The 23099-nt window shown below is 43.7% G+C and overlaps 1 protein-coding gene across 1 annotated transcript in view; it reads left to right on the top strand.

The window, feature by feature from the left end:
- The window catches only part of bnc1 (basonuclin zinc finger protein 1), a 131168-nt gene extending 108467 nt beyond the window's left edge, over nt 1-22701 (top strand). The window contains exons 4-5 of the mRNA XM_072564783.1: nt 4508-6426; nt 21006-22701. Of these exons, the coding sequence (XP_072420884.1) occupies nt 4508-6426; nt 21006-21669 (2583 nt within the window). The 3' untranslated portion in view covers nt 21670-22701. The remainder of the gene's footprint in view (nt 1-4507; nt 6427-21005) is intronic.
- Nucleotides 22702-23099: the final 398 nt, after the last annotated feature.

Here is a 23099-nt window from a genome sequence, read left to right as displayed (position 1 = left end):
GGGAAATAAGACTGGGCCAATGATTGACATGTTAGTAGGGGAACACTTTGGGACTAGTGATCATAATTTTATTAATTTTAAAATACTTATGGAAAAGGATAAAAAATTAAATTAAAGATATGAGACAAGTATTTCCAAAGTTCTTGACTGACAAGTGGGAGGCTTTCAAAAGTGTGATAATGAGAGCTCAGAGGCATTATGTTCTTGTTAAGAGTGAAGGCTAAAGCTGATAAGTGTAGGAAACAATGGATGAATAAAGATATTGAGATTCTAGTCAAGAATAAGAAAGAATCACATATTAAATATAGATATCTGTGATCAAATGAATCTCTGAAGATTATAAAGATTGTAAGGGGTATTCTTAAAAGGGAGATCAGGAGGACAAGGAGGGGATATGAGATAGCCTTGGCAGATCAGGTTAAGGATAATCCAAAGAGATTTCACAAGTACATTAAGAGCAAAAGAACAACTAGAGGAAAGAATTAGCCCCCTTAAAGATCAATGAGTTCGTGTATTTGTTGATCCTCAGGAGATGGGAGAGATACAAAATGAATTTTTTGCATTAGTTTTGAGAAAGATATGCTTTCATTAATGGCCAAGTTTGGTCTGATGTGGAGCTCCTTGTGATGCTTTACTGTGTTAAAGGTGCTATATGAGTGCAATTATTATTGTCACAGTGAGGACCACACCTCCGTTTTCCCTCATCTGATAACCGAAGACAATCTTTTCCTTTGTCCGAACCTATCTGGTTTCACTGGGTCTGTTAATGTAAGTAACTGAAAGCTGTGGCCCAACCTGAGGTAGGACTGTCCTGTTTTGCTGTCCCTCCCTTTGCCAACATATCCCTGATGACAATATCCACAAGACCTGCAAGTGAATAGAGAAGTCTGAAACTGTTTTGGATTCATCCCAGCTGGTGTCCTTTGTTACCCGAGAAGAAGTATTCAGAACCCAGAGATTGCAGCTTGCAATCCCTCCTTGTGCAGGGTGAAGGCAACACCGACCAGGAAAGGAAGCAAGCACTTTGGCCCCTTGATTAAAAAAGAGTATGTCTGATCTTACTGTAACCTCAAATCCATATTCTCACCCACTCCTAATAACCTTTCAACCTCCACCTTTGCTTCCCAAGAAGCTGTCCACCTCTCCACTGAATTTCAGAGAGTTCTCACACCCCGCTATGAGAAACAATTTTACCTCATCCCCATGGGTGATCCCTCTGTAGCCCCTTAGCCCTCGAGTCATCCGTAAGAGGAAGCATGCTCTGCACAGACACTCTACCAAGATCTCTCAGGATCCGGTATTGAATGTCAAACCCTGTCCATGTGGACCTCTAATTACACACTCCCTTTAAACAGCACAGGCAGAAACCTGACATTACATTTCTTCCCTCAGTGTTGAAACTCTCATGGATATCATTTACCCCCTCAAGATTACACTTCCTCAGCTGTTTTGGTTTTATTTTGCTAGAAACAGTTTTGTTTATTTCCCGAACCTGATTCTGCACAGATTCCAGCTGATGTCATTCTGCCATCTATCTATTTTATATGTCTTTCCATCATTTCCATTTGCTGATTTCCATCACTTCTGAGTTAGTTAGCTCCAGATTTTTCAGATCCTCATCCTTATTTAAATATTCTCTCATGCTGTCAGCATGCCTTTCTTCCTCCCTGTGTCCCAGTGTACAACTTACACTGAGGCTGGTCATAGGGTCATACAGCACGGAAACAGACCCTTGGGTCCAACCAATCCATGCCAACCATAATCCCCAAACTAAACTAGTCCCACCTGCCTGCTCCTGGCCCAAATCTCTCCAAACTTTTCCTATTCATGTACTCATTTAAGTGTCTTTTAAACGTTAACTATGCCTGCATCCACCACTTCCTCAGGAAATTCATTCCACGCACAAACCATCCTCTGTAAAAAATTTACCTCTCGTGTCTTTTTAAAATCTCTCTCCTCTCACCTTTAAAATACTCCCCCTAATCTTGAAATCCCCTAACCGAGGGGAAAGACACTTATCATTAGTCCTATCTACAGCACTCATGATTTTCTAAACCTCCATGTGGTCAGCCATCAACCTCTATGTGCCAGTGAAAAGAAGTACCAGCCTATCCAGCCCCTTGTTGTAACCAAAACCTCTACTGCAATACTCTCCCTCTCCCCTTTCCCTGCCCTCTAGCATCACCTCCAGACCCATCATTGGGGACGCAGTCTAAACCATCAAACCTATGTTATGGACCAGACCAAGCCCCTCAAAATGTATCCAGAAGCTACCCTAGCTCCAATCTTTTCTTATTTTGAGTGGGAACGTGTAAGGCATCGTGTTCTAGATGTAATTCGTTTGGCCAAACTACCAAGCTTGAAGCAAAACACACTTTATTCTTTACTATAGTTATAATCCAAACAAAAGGAAGAAGAATTGTCTCACCTTAACTCTACTGGAAAACTTAACAGAATAATAGATTAGTTAATTCCTAAGCAGTAACTGTTCCGATATAGTAGCATCCCATAAACACACCCTTAGCAAAGGCAAATTCAGTAAAATAGGTGATCTTATATACAATCTAGCAGCAGGAAGAGAACCCCCAACTTTTGGCTGTAATAGAAAGAGGACATCAGCTTCAAGACCCCAGCAACTGCGACTAAAAGTTAAACTAAAATCCTGGTTCTGTGGGAGCTTGACCCCCTTCCCCGTCCCCCTACTTCACTGCTTCTATTCTTCCAACTTTTAAAAAAAACCATGGCCTCACAAGCTATTTACTTCATTGGTTTGTAGCAGGCTGCTCTGTACCTCTGTCTCAACCTCTCTTCATAAACAAATGCAGGACAATATAGACCTCTTAAGGCCGTAGTGTTGTCACACCTGCATTCTCAAATTATCTTCCAAAACTCATCCAGTTTGCGATATATTTCAATGCTTTCGGAGTCACCTCAAAGCCTGTCAGCTGGTTATAAATACTCACTGGGTTAGTTAGTTATTTAGGTAGATGTTATATCTGTTGTGAAATGCGCTGTTGAATCATGATACCTTGGGACTTTAAGCATGCTAGGGAACCCACTCTGCCGAGGACATGGAGGTCCTGGGCCTCCTTCACCGCCGCTCCCCCACCACCAGACGCCTGGAGGAAGAACGCCTCATCTTCTGCCTCGGAACACTTCAACCCCAGGGCATCAATGTGGACTTCAACAGTTTCCTCCTTTCCCCTTCCCCCACCTCACCCTCATTCCAAACTTCCAGCTCAGCACTATCCCCATGACTTGTCCGGACTTGTCCTACCTGCCTATCTCCTTTTCCACCTATCCACTCCACCCTCTCCTCCCTGACCTATCACCTTCATCCCCTCCCCCACTCACCCATTGTACTCTATGCTACTTTCTCCCCACCCCCACCCTCCTCTAGTTTATCTCTCCACGCTTTAGGCTCACAGCTTTTATTCCTGATGAAGGGCTTTTGCCCGAAACGTCGATTTTGCTGCTCCTTGGATGCTGCCTGAACTGCTGTACCCTTCCAGCACCACTAATCCAGAATTTTTATCAATGTTCATTCAACTCATGTGAGCACTTATTTTGAGTTTTCAGTTTCCTCTCTAAAGGTGGAGCATCCTCTTGAAGTGGTAAGTTGACCCGAAGAAAAATAGTATTTTTCCGCACCACTTTTCACATCCTGAATAGTTCATCTTGCCTCAGCTGGCAAAGAGCGAGAGCTGAGAGAGAAAACTAGCCCCATCCTTAACCTTGCAGCATTGATGATGGGATAAGATGTATAATTCCCGTGGGATTGTTATGATTTAGTTGTGCCTTTGTCATACTCTACCTCAGACCATATTTTAATATTTGTTCCTTACAGCAGCTTGAGTGAAATTTGCTAAAGCTCATCCAAATGAAACCAGAATGTTCGACTGGATCTTTGTGTATTTGAAATATTCGAGTTAATTGGGGGTGGCACGGTGGCTCAGTGGTTAGCACTGCTGCCTCACAGCACCAGGGTCCCAGGTTCAATTCCAGCCTTGAGTGACTGTCTGTGTGGAGTTTGCACATTCTCCCCGTGTCTGTGTGGGTTTCCTCCGGGTGCTCCGGTTTCCTCCCACAGTCCAAAGATGTGTACGTCAGGTGAATTGGCCGTGTTAAGTTGCCCATAGTGTTAGGTGCATTAGTCAGAGGGAAATGGGTCTGGGTGTGGACTTGTTGGGCCGAAGGGCCTGTTTCCATACTCTAGGGAATCTAATCTAATTGTCAATTGTCACATTACATGGGAGCCAGAGGAAATGTTTAATTAAAAACTAGTCTATTGTTTGCTGGAGCTGATATAATAGGGGCGACATTCTGAATCTGTGCTGATTGCTGGGTGCTAGCATAAACTAGAAAATCTTGAGTCTTTGCCCACAGCACTTTGCCGTGTACCAATGGAGATGGTGCCCATCACCCGTAGGGAAACAGGTATTGTCAATAAAGTATATCATGCCAAACTACATTAGAGTTTTATTCCATGCCAATTCTTGTGTTGCAGGATGCCTCAGGAAAAGTACTTGATCGATGGAGCATAATGACCTACGAGGAAGAAATGGTCTCCCTCAACCAATTCCTTCGTTTTGGAGAGACCAAATCCATCGTTGAACTCATGGCAATTCAGGAGAAGGAGGGACATGCTGTTGTCGTCCCACCGACCAAAACTAACTCTGACATCCGAACCTTTATAGAAAGCAGCAACCAAACCCGAAACCCTGCGCTAGTCACCCAGCCTGAGAAAATCAGTGCCAGCAGCACTCATCACTTTGAGAACATCGTGAACAATCTGGCGTTTATGCTACCATTCCAGTTCTTTAATCCTATCCCAATGCCTCTGCTGGGGGCGTCTCCCAGCAGTTTCCTCCTTGATCAGTCTCAAGACAGGCCACGAGAAACCAAGCAAGACATTCCCGTTCCCCTCAGCAAGAGTTTCCTTTCGAACTCCCAAGCTGACTCTTTCCCGAGTCCTGAGGCAACCAGCCAGAACTCCCAAGATGGCATTCACCACGATACAAAGAATATGTCCACCAATGAGTCCAGTGCCGTGGCATCCCCTGCACTCAGTGTAACACCAAAACACGATGTTGAGCAACGGTACGTGTCTTCTCATGTCAGAGTGAAATCCTTAGAGAAAAACGGTTCCCTAACAAACAAGGGGCGTGTTTACTGCAGTGCATGTGAAAAGACTTTTTATGATAAAGGCACATTAAAGATTCATTACAATGCTGTTCACCTGAAGATTAAGCACAGGTGCACGGTGGAAGGTTGCAATATGGTCTTTAGTTCCCTGCGTAGCCGTAATCGCCACAGCTCCAATCCCAACCCCAGGCTTCACATGCCGACCATGAAAAACAACCGTGACAAAGATCTGAGAAACTGCTCCTTAACAACAGTCATCCAAGTCAATAACAGGAAGCTCAATATCAGCAACTGCCTTGGCACCGATGCCCGGTCACTTTCAGGGTTTGATAATCCCCGGGCAGAACCAGCCCCTCAGAACAGCGTTCAGACTGGCATTCCCAATACCGGGCACAGCAACATGTTTCAAAACCTGAAGACCGTTCAGCCAGTTCTCCCATTTTATCGCAGCCTGGTGCCACCATCTGAACTCGCCATCCCCCAAGGCGCCCTCCCACATTTGCCAGTCACAGCTCCCTCAGTCCCAGGGCAGCCTCCTGCAAGAGATCCTGTGCCGAAAAAGAAATCCCGGAAATCGAGCATGCCGGTTAAAATCGAGAAAGAAAGTATGGAAGACTTAGAGGACTCCGAAGGTGGAGCTCCTGACAGTGCGGCATCTGCACAGCAGAGAAGTGACAGTGAGTTTCAGCATGTCAAGGATGGTTTAGAAAGAACAGAAAGTGGGCTGAGTTATTTGTCTGACTTGGAGGAGCAGAGCCTCAAAGGGCAGCAGCGGCCTGATTTGATGTCTACCAACACTGGAGCAGATACTGAGGGGAAATCAGTCAACAGCTCCCTCCACTTGGAAAATGGAGATGCATGTGTGCAGGCAAAAACTGTAATCATTTCGTCTCCTAGGGAGGAACGAATGGAGTTTGAACCTGACAGTAACGAGGGCCTGGTATTTAAATCAGAAGGTTGGTTACAACCCACCAACAATTCTAAAGAAGTGCGGTACAGGCTGCTGAATGGAGGCTTTAGCAGTGCATTACTGCCTCAGAGGCCTGGCTCACCATGTTCCGAGAGCCCAGCGGTGAATGGCTGCACATATCTGCAGCCTGTCGCAGATAAGGGGGATAATCAGGGTACTTCTAATCCTAACTATTGCTATGTCTGCAAGAAGGTGTTTAAAAGTTCTTACAGTGTTAAGTTGCATTACAAAAATGTGCATCTAAAGGAGATGCACCTGTGCACAGTTGGAGGTTGCAACGCAGCTTTCCCATCAAGGCGTAGTAGGGACAGGTCAGTGAAAAGTTGCTTTTTGCTTTTTTTTTTTGCTTTGTCTTGTTTTCTTTTTTTTTTCCCGAAAGCCAAAAGCATTCCGTTCAATAATGTACTGATTCACCTCGTCTCGCATTCGCACAGTTGCATGTTTTGAGAACCTTTTGCCTGGATTCCCCCTGTTGGCAAACAGCACTCGTGCCTGGCCCAGGTACAGAAAGCAAGGGCTGTGTCTGAGACGGTGCTGTATGGAAATTTGGCTGCACGACCTGCTTCGAGCCCAGGGAGTCCGAGCTGTAACTGAGGTGCAGAGGAACAGGAAGCAAATAAAATTGGACTGCGGGGGTGGGGCGTGGTTGGGGGTGACAAGGATAGTGGCTGAAGAGAGATCAATCTTTCAAGTGGCTCACCATTAAATTTGCCCTCTCGTTGTTTTAATAGAAACATTAAAGCTCCCAATTGCTTTCAGGTGCAAAATAAAATGGCTTGCGCAGGACTTATTTAAAATAATATACAATGAGTGGCTTTAGGACAGAATTTCAGCTCCCAATTAAATTTAAAAGAGAACTGCTGTTCTGGCAAATTTAACCTGTGAGGAGCTGAACCCAAAATTCCAGGAGAAGTGGCTCAGTGGTTAGTATGGCTGCCTCACAGCGCCAGGTTCGATTCCAGCATTGGACAACTGTCTATGTGGAGTTTGCACGTTCTCCCTGTGTCTGCGTGGGTTTCCTCTGGGTGCTCTGGTTTCCTCCCACAGTCCAAAGATGTGCAGGTCAGGTGAATTGGCCATGCTAAATTGCCCGTAGTGTTCAGGGGAATGGGTCTGGGTGGGATACTTTTGGAGGGATGGTGTGGACTTGTTGGGCCAAATGGCCTGTTTCCACACTGTAGGGATTCAGTGAAGATCCAGTCTGATCCCTGAGTTACCGGATGTCAGCCTCAGTGCCAGGAGGGGGCGGGGGCAGGGGGAGTGGAGTGGTCACAGCTTCTGTGAGAAATGGAAGGCAGGGGGTGGGGTTGGGGGTGTGGGGGGGGCGGGGGGGAGGTTCAGTCCCCTTCCCTGTTGACTCACCAACAGAAATGCACTGCATTGACTCACATTGAGTACAGGAGTTGGGAAGTCATGTTGAGGACATTATTGAAGCCAGTTCTGGTCGCCCAGGATATAATTAAGCTGGAGACGTTTTGGGAGGCATTTACCAGGATGTTGACAGGAATGGATATTTGAGTTTATAAAGAAAGGCTGGGACGTTTTTGACTGGAGCATAGGAGGGTGAGAGGAGACCTTATAGAAGTTTATAAAATCATGAGGAGCCTGGATAGAGTCAATGGTACTTGTCTTTTGCCTTGGATGGAGGATTTCAAGACCAGAGGGCACATTTTAAAGGAGAGAGATTTAAACAAGACACGGGGGGAAGTTTTTTTACACAGAGATTGGTTTACGTGTGGTGGATGTGGATGTGGGTACAACTATAACGTTTAAAAGACACTTGGATAAGTACACAAATGAGAAATGTTTGGAGGGATATGGGCCAGGATTAGCAGGTGGGACTAGTTTAGTTTGGGATTATATTCTGCATGGATTGGTTGGACTGAAGGGTCTGTTTCCGTGCTGTATGGCTTTATATTAGGAATAGCCATTTGGATGAGGTGCTGAGGGAGTCCCCATTCCTGTGGGATGGAATCACAGCAAGTGTTCACACTTGGAGAGGGTTATCTGGTAATTGTCAAACTGGGGTCTTTGGTGTGCAGGACCTCCTCTGTGCTGGTCACCCATTCTGTTCCTTCTTTGTCACTTGGGTAAAATCCTGGAATTCCCTCTCTAATAGCATAATCAGTCAAGCCACAGCAGGTGGACTGCCGCGGTTCAAGATGGCAGCTCACCACCTTCTCAAGGGCAACTAGGGACGGGTAATAAATGCTGACCAGCTGGCAATGCCACATCTCACAAATGAGTGAAACCAAATTTGCCAGGCTGGGAATCACTATTGAAAGGCCAATCAAAGATTTTCTTCCTGCAGGCCTCATCAACAAAGGGTTAACTCTGTTTTGGTACTCCAGATTAGGCTCTTCCCCACCAATTACTGTCAATCTGGAGCCATGATTTTCTGATTTTATCCTATTTTAGTCACATTAATAACACTGTCATACCTGCTCCCACACATCCCCCCACTCACCTCCATCCAAGGCCCCAAAGGATCCTTCCAAATCCAGAAGAAATTTTCCTGCACATCTGAACAACTCCTCTACTGTGTCCGTTGCTCTCGATGCAGACTCCTGTACATTGGGGAGACAGGATGCCAACTTGAGGAATGTTTCATAGAACATCTTAGGGACACAGGTACCCAACAACCCCACCACCCTGTGGCTAACCACTTCAACTCCCCCTCCCACTCGCCCAAAGACATGAAAGTCCAGGGCCTCCTCCACTGCCAAGTCCTAGCCACCCGTTGCCTGGAGGAAGAACACCTCATCTTCCACCTAGGGACCCTTCACCCACACGCCATCAATGTCGATTTCACAAGTTTCCTCATCTCACCTCCTCCTACTTTATCAAGATCCAAGCCTCCAACTTGGCACCACCCTCTTGAACTGTCCTACCTGTCCATGTTCCTTCCCACCTATCTGCTCCACCCTCCACTCCAACCTATCACCATTACCGCCCACCTGTATCTACCTATCACCTTCCCAGCTACCTTCTCCCCAGCCCCACTCCCCTCCCATCTATCTCTCAGCCCCCTTGGGCACAGGTTCCCCCACCCCCACATTCCTGATACCTCGACGCTCCTGCTCCTCGGATGCTGCCTGACCTGCTGTGCTTTTCCATCACCACACTTTGTGACATTAATAACACTGACATACCCCCTGAACAGCTGTGTCTCCTTAATCTCCCCAGTCAACAGCTATCCATCATGTGCTGTAGCTGGGCACAGCCACATTCCCACCTCCTGCATTTCCGTGCCTGGAGAGCAATGTTTGAGCTTTCTAACTGTGAAAAGGTTTTACAGTTAAGCCTGAGAAAGTCTGTATCTTTTATTTTATGTGTCTCTCAATCACTCACTCACAATATCAACATGCATTTGTAAATTTCCTTTGATGTAGAAAAATGTCCCAGGGTGCTAGGCCGATATGTAATCAGATTCAATGAATGGTAAGCCAAAGAAGACAGGGGCTAAAGAGGTTGTAAGAAGAATCTGAATTGAGGAGATAGACGTGGAGAGTATATAGTTTCAGGAAACAAATTCCAGAGTGAGTGATCTAATTGGCTGAAGGCTTGGCTATCGTGAAGTGAAATGAGTGAAAAAGAGAATCAGAGCAGAGAATCGAGGGACGGGATGGTTGTGGGTTTACAGGATGTGACGAGGCTAGAGATGATAAAGCCATAAAGAAATTTCAAGATGAGAATTTTAAAAGGAATGATTTCAAGATAGGTGGTTTGTGTGGAAAAACAGTCGTTCTGGACGGGGGGGGGTGCTAGGCTTGGTGTGGTTACAGTACAAGAAGACAAGTCCAGACTCAGGTTGTGTTGTCCAGAAAATTGAGAATTGGGAGTTGGCTAGGAGAGCTTTGGGGCAGTTACATCTGGCTTAGTGTCTGAGCAGAGGAAGACAGAAGGGAAAGTTAGCAGTCCTTGTGATGGGCACGATACAAGATTGGAAGTCACATGGAAGCTTCTAGTAGATGGTGGCTGGAAAGAGAAGGATGGAATTAGTGGCAAGGATGTGGAATTGATAACAGGGTCAAGGATAGGAGCTCCCAAAATGGAGGAATTTGGTACTGATCCAAGCCTGAGTGCTGGGTAAGAAATCACACACAACTGAGAAGCAGTGAAGGAGTTTATACAGGTGGGTGAGGAGTAAGGCTGGACATATGGAAGCAGACCCCACCTCTTCAGATCATGTCTCCAGGGAGCCAGCATGCAGATGACAAGGAAGAAGGGAACCCAAAAAGAAATTCTGTGCTGGGGTGGATGGATGAAATGGAAGAGAAGCAATAGCTGAAATTTCCAGCAAATGCGGTGGTGCTTCCCCTCCACCTTGCTTTGAACTCCAATGGAACACTGTATCCTAAGATGGGCCTAGGAAACACTAGACCTGCTACAGCATGGGACAGTTTTCTGTTTTATTGCAAATTACTAGCATCTATAGTATTTTGCTTTTATGGGAGAAATGGGAAGGTAGTTTGTGAAGACAAGAAGGTGGATTTTGTTGAAGAGCAGATTAACTCAAAGGGAAACGTGTGGGGTCAAATGCAGGTCAGGTCAGGAAGCAGGATGGACAACAGCTTCATGGGAATGGAGATGAGAGAGCAGTGATGAAGCTGGTGAACATGATAAGTTTCAGGTGAGGTGGAAAACAAGCTCAAGCAGAATGCCCAGGAGTTGCAGAGAGGGTGGGGTTGACGGGTGATGGAAGAACAGTGGACCAGGTTAGCACAAACCAAGTGAAAAATATATTTCTGAATTTGTCACACTTGTTTGCTAGAGCTGGTGAAAAAGGTGAGGGGATGAACAAGGGAGTTGCTATTGGAAGTTAATTTTGTATTGCAAGCTGATCCTAGAGTAGTGAGCTATTTTGACAGAGGATCCTAAGAACTTTAATCATTTGGTGTGGATTGGACAGATGGCTGCTTGACTGAGTGGTTCAACCAGTTGATTCAAGCTTTTTTAGATTACATTAGATTCCCTACAGTGTGGAAACAGGCCCTTCAGCCCAACAAGTCCACACTGACCCTCCAAAGAGTAACCCACCCAGACCCATTTCCCTCTGACTAATGCACCTGACACTATGGGCAATTTAGCGTGGCCAATTCACTAACCTGCACATCTTTGAACTGTGGGAGGAAACTGGAGCACCCGGAGGAAACCCACGCAGACATGGGGAGAATGTGCAAACTCCATTCAGAAGGTCACCAGAGGCTGGGATCAAACCTGGGTCCCTGGTGCTATGAGGCAGCAGTGCTAACCACTGAGCCACTGTGTCACCCCATGAAGAGGAACTCTATCCCAGCGGACTCCATGTCACTTGACAGGGCAGCACGGTGGCTCAGTGGTTAACATTGCTGCCTCACAGTGTTAGGGACCTGGGTTTGATTCCAGTTGCAGGTGTCAGTCTGTGTGGAGTTTACACATTCTCCCAGTGTCTGTGTGGGTTTCCTCCGGGTGCTCTGGTTTCCTCCCACAGTCCAAAGATGTGCACGTTAGGTGGGCTGGCCATGGGAAATTGCCCATAATGTTCAGGGATATATAGTTGGGTTAGCCATGGACTATGCAAGGTTATAAGGAAGGGGCGTGGATCTGGGTGGGATGTTCCTCAGACAGTCAGTGTAGGCTTAATAGGCTGAAAGGCTGACTTCCACACTGTAGGGATTCTATGATTGACATCAAGCCAATAGAAAATGGTTAATGCTGCTGTTTATATTCTACATAAGCCACCTCCAACCACTCAGTAACAGATCTTTTGTTCCTTTCTCACTTATGTGATTATCCTGCTTTCCCTTGACCCCAATCACGATGGAATTGAGTGACGATTTTCTTGGGGACAAGAACATTAATGGAGGAGTGGTTAAGTGGAAAAACAGTTGCTGAAGTGCTGTGGTGAATGGAAAGCCAGAGACTGAGCTTGGAGAAGCAGTTATATTTGTTCAGAGGCAGTTGCATTTTTCCAGGGGATGGGGAGGAAGTGAGACTGGAAGCCGATTGGGGAATGGCAGTGGTGGTTTTGCTAAAGAGTGAGACCAAGAGAGTGGAGAGGCCACAGGTGGGGTGACCATGAGAATACACAGGTGAGTAAGTGAACTGAAAGGCTTAGGGAGGTTAAAATCTGTATTTAGAATGAAACAGGCTAGAGTGGCTTATACAAACTGACGAAGGAAATGTACCTTGAGGAGAAGTTTGGATTGAGCCTGCGGGGTTAATAAAAGGTGAAGATTTTGAAGGAGAGATTAAATGAGTGACACAGAGTGCAATCATATAGTGTTTATATTAGTAGCAATCCCGAGGCCCAACAAAAATCCAGCAAGCATAAATTGAAATCCCACCTCTGTAATCTACATTTATATTTGAATTCATTTTGTTTTCAAAAAGTTGGTAACAACAAAAAGTGAAGATGAACATGATTTTTGTGAAGCAAGGATATTAAAGGGATATGGGCCAAAAGCAGTTTCATGGAGTTAGCCCACGGATCAGCCATCATCTTATTAAATGGTGGAACAAGTTTGAGGGGCTGAATGGCCTACTGCTGTTCCTATGTTCCTACGTGGAATGGAATGCAAGACTTTGCCAATGTTGGCAAATCTCAAAAATGATTTAATGTGGTCAAAGGAGAGACAGCTTCTAAAAGAGTAGAGAGAGGTCAAGGATTTTGTGGGAGTGTTTATAGTGCTTCTATATGGTACACACAGAGAAGTTGATGGAATTGCAAACACACAGTAAGGAACTTAATATCATAAGGAATAGGTGCCGAAGCAAAGCTCAATCCAAACTCCTCATTAACATACATTTCCTCCACTAGTTTGTATTAAGCCACTCCAACCTTAAGGATTTGACCTATTGAACGTTTTCTGCCATTAGGTAAGTTTATAGATGATCAGATTTTGGCCTTAATTCCACCTTCTTGCCCATCCACTGCAAAGCAACTCCTTCCCCATCATTCTAACGTTGATTGTCAGTCAAAAATCTGATTACATCAAACTTGAATGTATTCAATGGCCCAGCTGTCACTATTGCCTGTGCAAAAGAATTTCAAAGACAAAGAATCCTTTGCAAGAAACAAATCCTCTTCATCTCTTTCTTAAGTGGGAGACCTCTTACTTTTATATTATTTTAAACTTTTAAGCTCCCTAGTTTAGATTTCCCCATCAGGGGAAATATTCTCTCAGCATCTAGCTTGTCATTTTCCCTCAGAATTTTATATCTTTCACTAAGATCACATCTCACTCCTCTAAACTCCACTGAGTACAGGCCCAATGCGCTCAACATTTCCTTGAAAGATAATCCCTTCATTCTTTGAGTCAGCCTAATGAAACGTCTGTGAACTGCTTCCAACCCCTCCTTAATTGAGAACTCTTGTAGTGCATTGGTAGTGTCCCTTCCTCTAAATCAAAAGGCTTGGGTTCACGTTTCACTTTCTCCAGTGGTGTATAATGACGCCTCTGAGAAGATTTATTTGAAAATTTTTTTTCGCCTTAATTGGAAACCAACAGTCCAAGTGTGGTCTAACCAGTATACAGTTTTGGTAAATCCTGTGTTCCTATTGCAGTAAAGGGCAAGATTCTATTTCCCTTCCTAATTCCTTGCTGTGCCCTCATTTTGTGATTCATGTACAAGGATACCCACATCCTTTTGCACCGCAGCATTCTGCAGTCTCTCTCCATTTGAATAACGTTCTACTGTTCTATTCTTCTTAACAAAGTGGACAATCTCATCTTGAGCCAAATTATACTTCATTCTGCCAATTTTTTATCCACTCACTTTACTTCTCTAAATCCTATTACAGATTCTTGGCATGCTCCTCACAACTTGCTTTCCTATGTATCTTTGTACTAATGGCAAATCTCTCTACAATAAAGATCATCCAAGTCATTATTACAGATCATAAATACTTGAGGTCATAGCACTGATCCCTGTGGTGTTCCACTATTTAGTTTGCCAAGAATGTCCCATTTATCCTAACCCTCTGTTTCTTATTAGTTAGCTAATTCCTCATCTGTGCTAATATTTCATTCCCTGAAGACAAGGTGGCCATTTCCTGTGAGCCAATTTTCAGTTCATGCCATGATGTCAATGCAAACTTGCGGAAACTCGTCCTGGTTACAAAGACCAAGTGGATGGTCATTTTGAAGGAGATACTGAGAAGGGCAATAGTTGACCATCCAACAGACTGTGCGGAGGCAGCAGAGGGTGGGCTGGGCTTGGTGGAAAGCAGGTGGACAAGAATTGCCCTCAGTCGCTTGCACCATTGAAAAAAGAAGAGGTTGGGAAATCTTGCCAAAATCTGTCTCTGTCTATCTCTATCTTACTGTCACTTCCAAATAAATATCCTGTCAAGAACCAGTGCAGTAGGCTGTCTGAAAATCATTTGTTTCTCCTTCCATCCCTGAGCCACTAATTTTAGTGACCCCACTGCCATTCTTTAGCATTCAGCAATGAAGATTACTTAATTCCACACTTTCTTGAAGCTTAATGCAAGACCAGTGGTTCTGCATACTTCGCATCATTTGTGTCTGTTATGTTCATACATTGGGGCGGCACGGTGGCTTAATGGTTAGTACTACTGCCTCACAGCGCCAGTCACCCAGGTTCGATTCCAGCCTCGAGTGATTGTCCGTGTGGAGTTTTGCATATTCTCCCCTTGTCTGCATGGGTTTCCTCCCACAATCTAAAGATATGCAGGTTAGGTGAATTGGCTGTGCTAAGTTGCCTCTTGTGTTAGTTGCATTAGTCAGAGGGAAATGGGTCTGGGTGGGTTGCTCTTCAGAGGGTTGGTGTGGACTTGTTGGATTGAAGGGCCTATTTCCATACTGTAGGGAATCTAATTTAATCTGTGTCAAACTCCTGTGTTTACAATTCATTCAACCTCAGCTCAAACTTCTTCCAAAAATGCAAAATAATTATATTTCATTCAGTCATATTTAAATATCTCTAAAAGAGATAAATGTCAGCTGCATTCAGAAAAGAAAGGCAATTTACTATAAAGCGGATGAAAATTTTCAAATAATTTTCCACACAATGTATGTAACTCTGTCAGAGACGAGAACAGTAAGTGGGGAAATCTCAGAGAACCATATATAATTCTAATGGGACTTGACAGTTGAAATGTGGGAAGGATGTTCTCAATGGCAGGGGAGTCTGGAACTAGGGGTCACAGTCTAAGGATATGGGTAAACTACTTAAGACTGAAATGAAGAGAAATGTCTTCACCCAGAGAGTGGTGAACCTGTGGAATTTGCTACCACAGAGAGCAGTTAAGGCTAAAATGGATAGTTTTACGAAGGAGTTGGTTATAGCCCTTGAGGCTAAAGGGATCAAACGATATGGGTGGGGGGAGGTAGGAATAAGCTATGGAACTGAATGGCAGAACAATCTTGAAGGGCTGAAGGGCCTACTTGTGTTTTCTGTGTTTCTATGATGTGTCTGAGACCAACCTCAAGGTCTGTGCAGGAGTCCATGCTGATCCACTGTTGCTGTTTTTTTGACCAGATGCACTTGCCGACACTGTCCCAGCAATCCTCCACTTTGTGTGCTCAATTACCAATGTGAGGATTGGAATGAAAGAGCATTAAAACTAGCTACAGATTATAATCCGAAGCAATGGCTCCAAGCATTTGTTACTGCCGGGGAGTGAGGTTTTTCTTCCCAGTGCAGGTTGGAGAAGCAAGTGAGGTTAGAAGAAGATAGGGGGACATCAGTAATGACAGATACGTGAAGTAGTGCAGCCAGTAATCAAGACCATGGGAGTAGTGAGACTTTGACACAGTCTATGGGATGACAGTGAATATAAATGGCAGAATTTACAGGGAGGGAGAGGTTACACAAGGGCTGCAGGCTGAGTCAAGACCAAATATAAACCATGAATCATAAATCAAAGACTTGACAGAAGAAGCCTATCTTTATGAGTTTGGATTAAGCCTGGAGATTGATAGGACATGGTTAGTCAGGCTAGCTCTTCCCCAGAACCCCCATCTCATGAAACCTGAAACAAGGGGCCTGCTACATGCAACCAAAACTCTGCCCCACTCTCTTCAATGTGTATCAGTCCCCAAACCAACCCCAATGTCCCATTCTCTTCGATTTGGATTGGTCCCCAAACCAAAACAATGTCCCACTTTCATCAATATGCACCAATCCCCAAACCAATCCCAATGTGCCACTCTCTTCAATGTTCATCAGTCCCCACACCAATCCCAATGCCCCACTCTCTTCAATATTATCAGTCCCCAAACCAATCCCAATGACCCACCCTCTTCAATGTGTGTCAATCCCCAAAGCAATCCCACCAAACCAATCTTTTCAAAATATATCAATCTCCAAGTAAATCCACTGTCCCACTCTTTGCATCTAAATTGATTTATTTGACAAGGTGACACAGGCAGTGGATGAGTGTAGTGCTCTGAATGTTGTAGTTTGGGCCTTTTATGGTGCTACATAACAGTTTGAATTAGCATTGTGTGGAATTGATTGGCCTTTGGCAGCATGGATTAAAGGTTGGCTGAAAGATAGGAAACAGAGGATAAGTATAGATGGACATTTCCCAGAATGAGACGAGTTGGAAATGGTGATTCCCCAGGGATCAATGTTGGAACCCTCGCTTTTTCTGACTAATGTAAATGGTTTAGCGGTGGGTGTTGAGGGCAAATTCTCTAAATTTACAGATGATACTGAGCTAGAGAGAATAGTGAATTATGAGGATGATGCTGAGTAATTTCAGAGGGGCTTTGACAAGTCGGCCAAATGGGAAGATACCTTGCAGGTGAATTTCAATGCAGAGAAATGTAATGTATTTTGGCAGAAGAAACACAGAGAAACAATACAGGCTCAATGGTACAGCATTGAGGGGAGTACCAGAGCAGAGGGACCATGGAGTTCACATGCATGATTCTCTGAAGGTGAGCCAACAAGGTGAAACTGTTGTGAAGAAGGATAGTAGGATCCTTGGGTTTATAAATAGAGGCATAGAGTATAAAAGCGGGGAAGTGATGCTACGCCTTTACAAATCATTGGTCAGACCACGTTTGGAGTATTGTGTTCAGTTCTTATTTAAGAAAGGCTGTTCATGCCAGGACAGAGTTAAAGGAGATTTAATAGAAAAATACCAGGAATGAGGGATTTTAGATACAAGGAAAGATTAGAGAAATTGGCCTTATTCTCTGATGAGCACAGAAGATTAAGAGGTGAACTTACTGAGATTTTCAAAATGAAGAACACTTTTGACAGCGTAAAGAAGGATATTTTGTTTCAACCAGCTGGTATGTCAGTGACTAGGGGTCACAATTTCACGTTTGTCAGCAAGATAGCGAGGAGTGAGATGGGAGAGACTTCTTACTGAGAGAGTTGTTTGGATTTGGAATGTGCTTTCTGGGAGAGTGGGGGAGGTGGGTTCCATATGGTACAGCATTGAGGGGATAACAGAGCGAGGGACCATGAGGTTCACATGTATGATTCTCTGAAGGTGAGCCAACAAGGTGAAACTGTTGTGAAGAAGGCTAATAGGATCCTTGGGTTTATAAATAGAGGCATAGAGTACAATTTCAAGTTTGTCGGCAAGATAGCAAGGAGTGAGGTGGGAGAGACTTCTTACTGAGAGAGTTGTTTGGATTTGGAATGTGCTTCCTGGGAGAGTGGGGAAGGTGGATTCCATAGGAGGTTACAAAAGAGAGCTGGAGATATTTTTAAAAGTCATGAAGTTAGAGGGCAACGGAGATAGGGCTGGAGAATGGAATCAGCTGGGAAGCTCTTTCAGGAGCCAGTATAGACATGATGGGTTGAATTGCCTCCTATACTGTAAAATTAGATGATTCTGTGAAAACTAATCACAGGACTGCTCTTCCCCTATATTTCTGACACCAGTAAGCCATAAGCTATAAACCCTTCCCTCAGTAATGCAAGAGGACAAGATTCTCCCTCACTGAGTGCAGAAAGTCACTTCACCCAGGTTCCCACTTCTGACTCCTGAACAAACAAACATTCCCTCAATGCTCAAGACATTAACAGCATCCTAAGAGCTGCCAATCCCCTACTTCCCCAGAATGGTCTCTGACAATAAGATAATGCACCCAACAGCATTTCCGTACCCCATGAATCCCTTATTGTGCCTCCTCCTTGCAAAATCATAGCATCTTTCTCCGTGCCAGCAAATTCCATGGCTCAAGTAAATCAAATCTCAAGTTCCATCTTCAAGCACCATCAGACTCCAGGTTCTAAGAGTCATAGAGTCCTACAGCACAGAAAAAGACCCTTTGGTCCAACCAGTCCATGCCAACCATAATCCGAAACTGCCTGCTCCTGTCGCACATCCCTCTAAACATTTGTTATTCATGTACTTATCCAAATATCTTTTAAAAGTATCCAGAAGTAACTGTACCTGCATCCATCACTTCCTCTGGCAGCTCATTCCACACACGAACCATTGTGTAAAAAAAAGTTACCCCTCATATCTTTTTAAAATCTTTCTCCTCTCTCCTTAAAAATATGCCCCCTAGTCTTGAAATCCCCCAGCCTCAGGAAAATACACTTGCCATTAACCTTATCTATGCCCCTTATGATTTTATAAATCTCTATAAGTCATCCTCCAACCTCCTACAGTCCAGTGAAAAAAATCCTAGCCTATCCAGTTTCTCCTTAAAACGCAAACCCTCCATTCCCAGCAACATCCTGGCAAATCTCTTCTGAACCCTCTCTAGCTGAATAATATCCTTCCTATGACAGGACAACCAGAACTGGAAACAGTACTCCAGAGAAAGCAAATCTTAGCAGGACTTATTCACTTAAGGGTAAGGTCCGAGGGAGTGTTGCTGAACAAAGAGACCTTGGAGTACAGGTTCATAGCTCCTTGAAAGTGGAGTCACAGGCAGATAGGATAGTGAAGAACGTGTTTGGTATGCTTTCCTTTATTGGTCAGAGTATTGAGTACATGAGTTGGGAGGTCATGTTGCGGCTGTACAGGACATTGGTTAGGCCACTGTTGGAATATTGCATGCAATTCTGGTCTCCTTCCTATCGGAAAGATGTTGTTAAACTTGAAAGGGTTCAGAAAAAATTTACAAGGATGTTGCCAGAGTTGGGGATTTGAGCTATAGGGAGAGACTGAAAAGGCTGGTGCTGTTTTCCCTGGAGCGTTGGAGGCTGAGGGGTGACCTTATAGAGGTTTACAAAATTATGAGGGGCATGAATAGGATAAATAGACAAAGTCGAGGTCGGGGAGTCCCGAACCAGAGGGCATAGGTGAGAAGGGAAAGATATAAAAGAGACATAAGGGGCAATAAGGGGCAACTTTTTCACACAGAGGGTGGTACGGGTATGGAATGAGCTGCTAGAGGAAGTGGTGGAGGTTGGTACAATTGCAACATTTAAAAGGCATTTGGATGGGTATATGAATAGGAAGGGTTTGGAGGGATATGGGCCGGGTGCTGGCAGGTGGGAGTAGATTGGGTTGGGATATCTGGTTGGCATGGACGGGTTGGACTGAAGGGTCTGTTTCCATGCTGTACATCTCTATGACTCTAAGAGACCTCATCAACATCTTGTATAATCTTTTTCTGCAATAGTCATTCCCTATTAACAACACTTAGTAAGAGCTCTCCCAGAATTACAATAAACTCTATTTACCTACATTATGATAGGCCAATCTTTTAGTTGAAAAGCCCTTTAGAACGCTGAGGATCTGATATGCTGCTAAATAAGTGCATCTTTTTACCTTTCTTGACCGTGCCTTAATGTGTGCAGCTCCAGTAAATCACAGTCTACCACCATGAAGTTTAAAACAAAAGGGAAGATAAAAAATAAAGTTAAATCCAAAGGAACTGACAGTAATTCATTAAGGCCGTTTATAACATTCCGTGGGAAAAAATGGTCATTCACAGAATGGAGTTCCCAATACATCGTTTAAAAATCACTGTTTACAGTTTAATACAAAATATGTTTGATGTTGGCTGCTAACCTACAACCTGAAATTGGGCATCCCATTCCATTCTGCAAAATTCCCTGAACAAAACAATTAACCTTTGATAAACCTGAGTCTCTGTTTAAGCAGCAGCACTTTCGAATAAATTCATATTACCATTTCAATGGATGAATACATTACAATCATAACATCCCTGATACAGTTTTCCAAGTACACTGCCAGGGAAGGTCCACGTACAAATAGCTAACATTCATTTTTGTCAAAAATGACAGGCCAAATTGCACACAGTACTGCATGATGTACTGTATTTTTCAAGAACACATTCTCCAATCAGTGAGAAGTACACAGGAGAGCCAATCAATAAATAATTTCTTGTAGTCATAAAGTTGTACAGCACAGAAACAGATCCTTTGGTTCAACTCGTCCATGCTGACTAAATATCCTAAATTAGTCGAGTCTCATTTGCCAACATTTGGCCCATATCGCTCTGAACCTTTCCTATTCATACACCCATCCAGATGCCTTTTAAATGGTATAGTTGTACCAGCCTCCACCACTTCCTCTGGCTGCTCATTCCATACATGCACCACCCTCTGTGTGAAAAAGTTGCTTCTTACATCCCTTTTAAATGTTTCCCCTCTCACCGTAAACTTATGCCCTCTAGTTTTGGACCTCACTACCCAGGGGAAAAGACCTTGGCTATTCACCGAATCCATGCCCCTCATGAGTTTATAAACTTCCCTTTTAGCTTCCAACACTCCAGCGAAAATAGCCCCAACCTATTCAGCCTCTCCTGACAGCTCAAACCCTCCAACCCTGGCAACACCTTTCTAATTAAACTGTGGAGAACTGCACATCGGAAGGATATGAATGAATGTTGTGCTTCCAATAGATTTGCACCTTTTGATCTATCAATTGCATTTTCACCCATTGCCAGCAAATGGACTAATATATTTGATGTTTCCTTTTCCTTATCTTCAGACACAGTGCGAACATCAATCTTCATCACAAACTTCTGACCAAAGGTTCATGTGAGACCCAAAACATCAACAACAGCCCCTCTCTAATGAAGGAACTTTACAAAGACGTTCTGGTAAGAACTCACATTGGACAGACTCCAGTAATACTGAAAGGAAAGAGCAAAACTGAACATTTTGTGGTCTCTCACGGCAATGGTCAAGAGCAGACTAACGATGCTCAAGGAGGTGATGGTCTTTATGATGGGAGTGTGCTGGATCTTAGTACTACATCCAGTGTCAAGTCAGGAAGTAGCATCCATTCGTGGGATTCAGATGCCGGGAGTGATGAAGCAGTTCCTGTGAATGATGAGGATGTTTTTGAGCATTCCGATTTAATGGTGAAAGATAAAATATACCAGCTAGCTGCTGTGGTCGAGGAATCTATTGATCACTTGATGCAAATCCCTTCTGCTCATTCACCAATTATGTGCAACATCTGCCAGAAGATGTACAGTAATAAAGGGACATTTAGGGCTCATTACAAAACTGTACACCTTCGTCAGTTGCACAAATGCAAGGTGCCTGGTTGCAGCACCATGTTCTCCTCTGTTCGTAGCCGAAACAGGCATAGTCAGAACCCCAACTTGCACAAAGACACGTTCTGCAGCTCCAAAGAAAGCCACTAAACGTCTCACACGCCTCTTCAGAAAATCGATGTTGAATTTCTTACAGATTTGTCAATCCGTTGTACTGACAGATGGAGGATTTCAGACCCTCTCTGAGAAACAGCCAAGACCTTTTCTATTATGTGGTGATAGCGAAACATTTTACTACCTTCTGCAGTCCTCAAATATAAAGGAATGCAGCCAAATATTTCCAACATTCCTGTTTTATAGATGATGAAGATAGGAATCAAGAGGACCTCATAGTCCCCGAAAACTTCATTTTTATGAGTTTTTTTTATAGCATGAAAGGCTCTTTGTTGCAATTCTTTGATTATCTGAATGAAAAGGCACTTTCAATACTTGCTTTTGGCTCACGTTCTGTTTGATTAAAGATGCCTTTTCATGTGCACTTATGCCACCTTTTACAAATTCCAGCTTCCTGACTAAAAAAGTACCTTTACTTATGGATTGGCAAGTGAAGCAGAAAAACATGACCAGATGCAACCCTTGTATTTTACTTCTTAATACCTTGAGTCTTCAGCAACTCTGATTCAGAGTTACTTCCACAGTGATATCATCAACTCTGTTGCTGTAAATGTAATTCCAAAAAAAACTAATTTAATTAAGCTCTTTTTATGAAATGATGTTTTCTCCATCTGAATCAGTTGCGTTTATGAGAATTGAAAGTTTCAGAAGAACTGAATTGGAACTTTTTCCCCAGGTTGTGGTAAGGCTTTGTGAGGTATACTGAAATTAAGAATGTAGCGTGTTATGCTGGTTTTTTTATGGCTTTTAACTTATTCCATACACTGTAAATGTTTAACCTTTTGCTTTTATGATATGGAAAGATAGGTTTGGAATTAGGGTGTCCTACTGCTCACAAGACTCTTAAAAAAAAATCACAGCTTGCCAAAGATGTATCCAGTGTGCTAATCTGTAAATAAATACATTGACAAATAGTATTGGCAACAAATTCTGTTTAAGACAATGAACATTTTTTTGTTAATTCCAAATATTACTTTGTGAGATTAAACAATGTATGATTTAAAAATGTGCAGTGTTTCTATTTAATGTATGTAAATGTGTTGCATCCAGTTATTTAAAAAAGGAAAATCTAATAATTATAATAGCTGAGTTGAAAAGTCACTTTCTCTTGACAGTTTGTTTCTGGCTCTACATGTTTCTAGCATTAAAGATTGCACGAATACCACAATGCACAAGAGTATTCTGGGACTGCAGGTCATGAGTTCAAGTTCTGCTCAGAGACAAGCAGAAAAATGCAGGCTGACATTCCAGTGCAGTATTGATGGAGTGCTGCACTGTCAGAGGTGTCATTTTTCAGATGAGACATTTTACCAAGGCCCCTTCTGCTCACCCTGCTGGTAGTGATGAAAGATTTCACGGCATTGTTCCAAATAGGGCAGGGGAGCTTTTCCTGACATCCTCGCCAA

The sequence above is a fragment of the Chiloscyllium punctatum genome, chromosome 48, assembly GCF_047496795.1.
Source record: "Chiloscyllium punctatum isolate Juve2018m chromosome 48, sChiPun1.3, whole genome shotgun sequence".
NCBI lineage: Eukaryota > Metazoa > Chordata > Chondrichthyes > Orectolobiformes > Hemiscylliidae > Chiloscyllium > Chiloscyllium punctatum.
The sequence above is the reverse complement of the archived record's forward strand: the minus strand, read 5'-3'. Positions and strand labels throughout refer to the sequence as shown.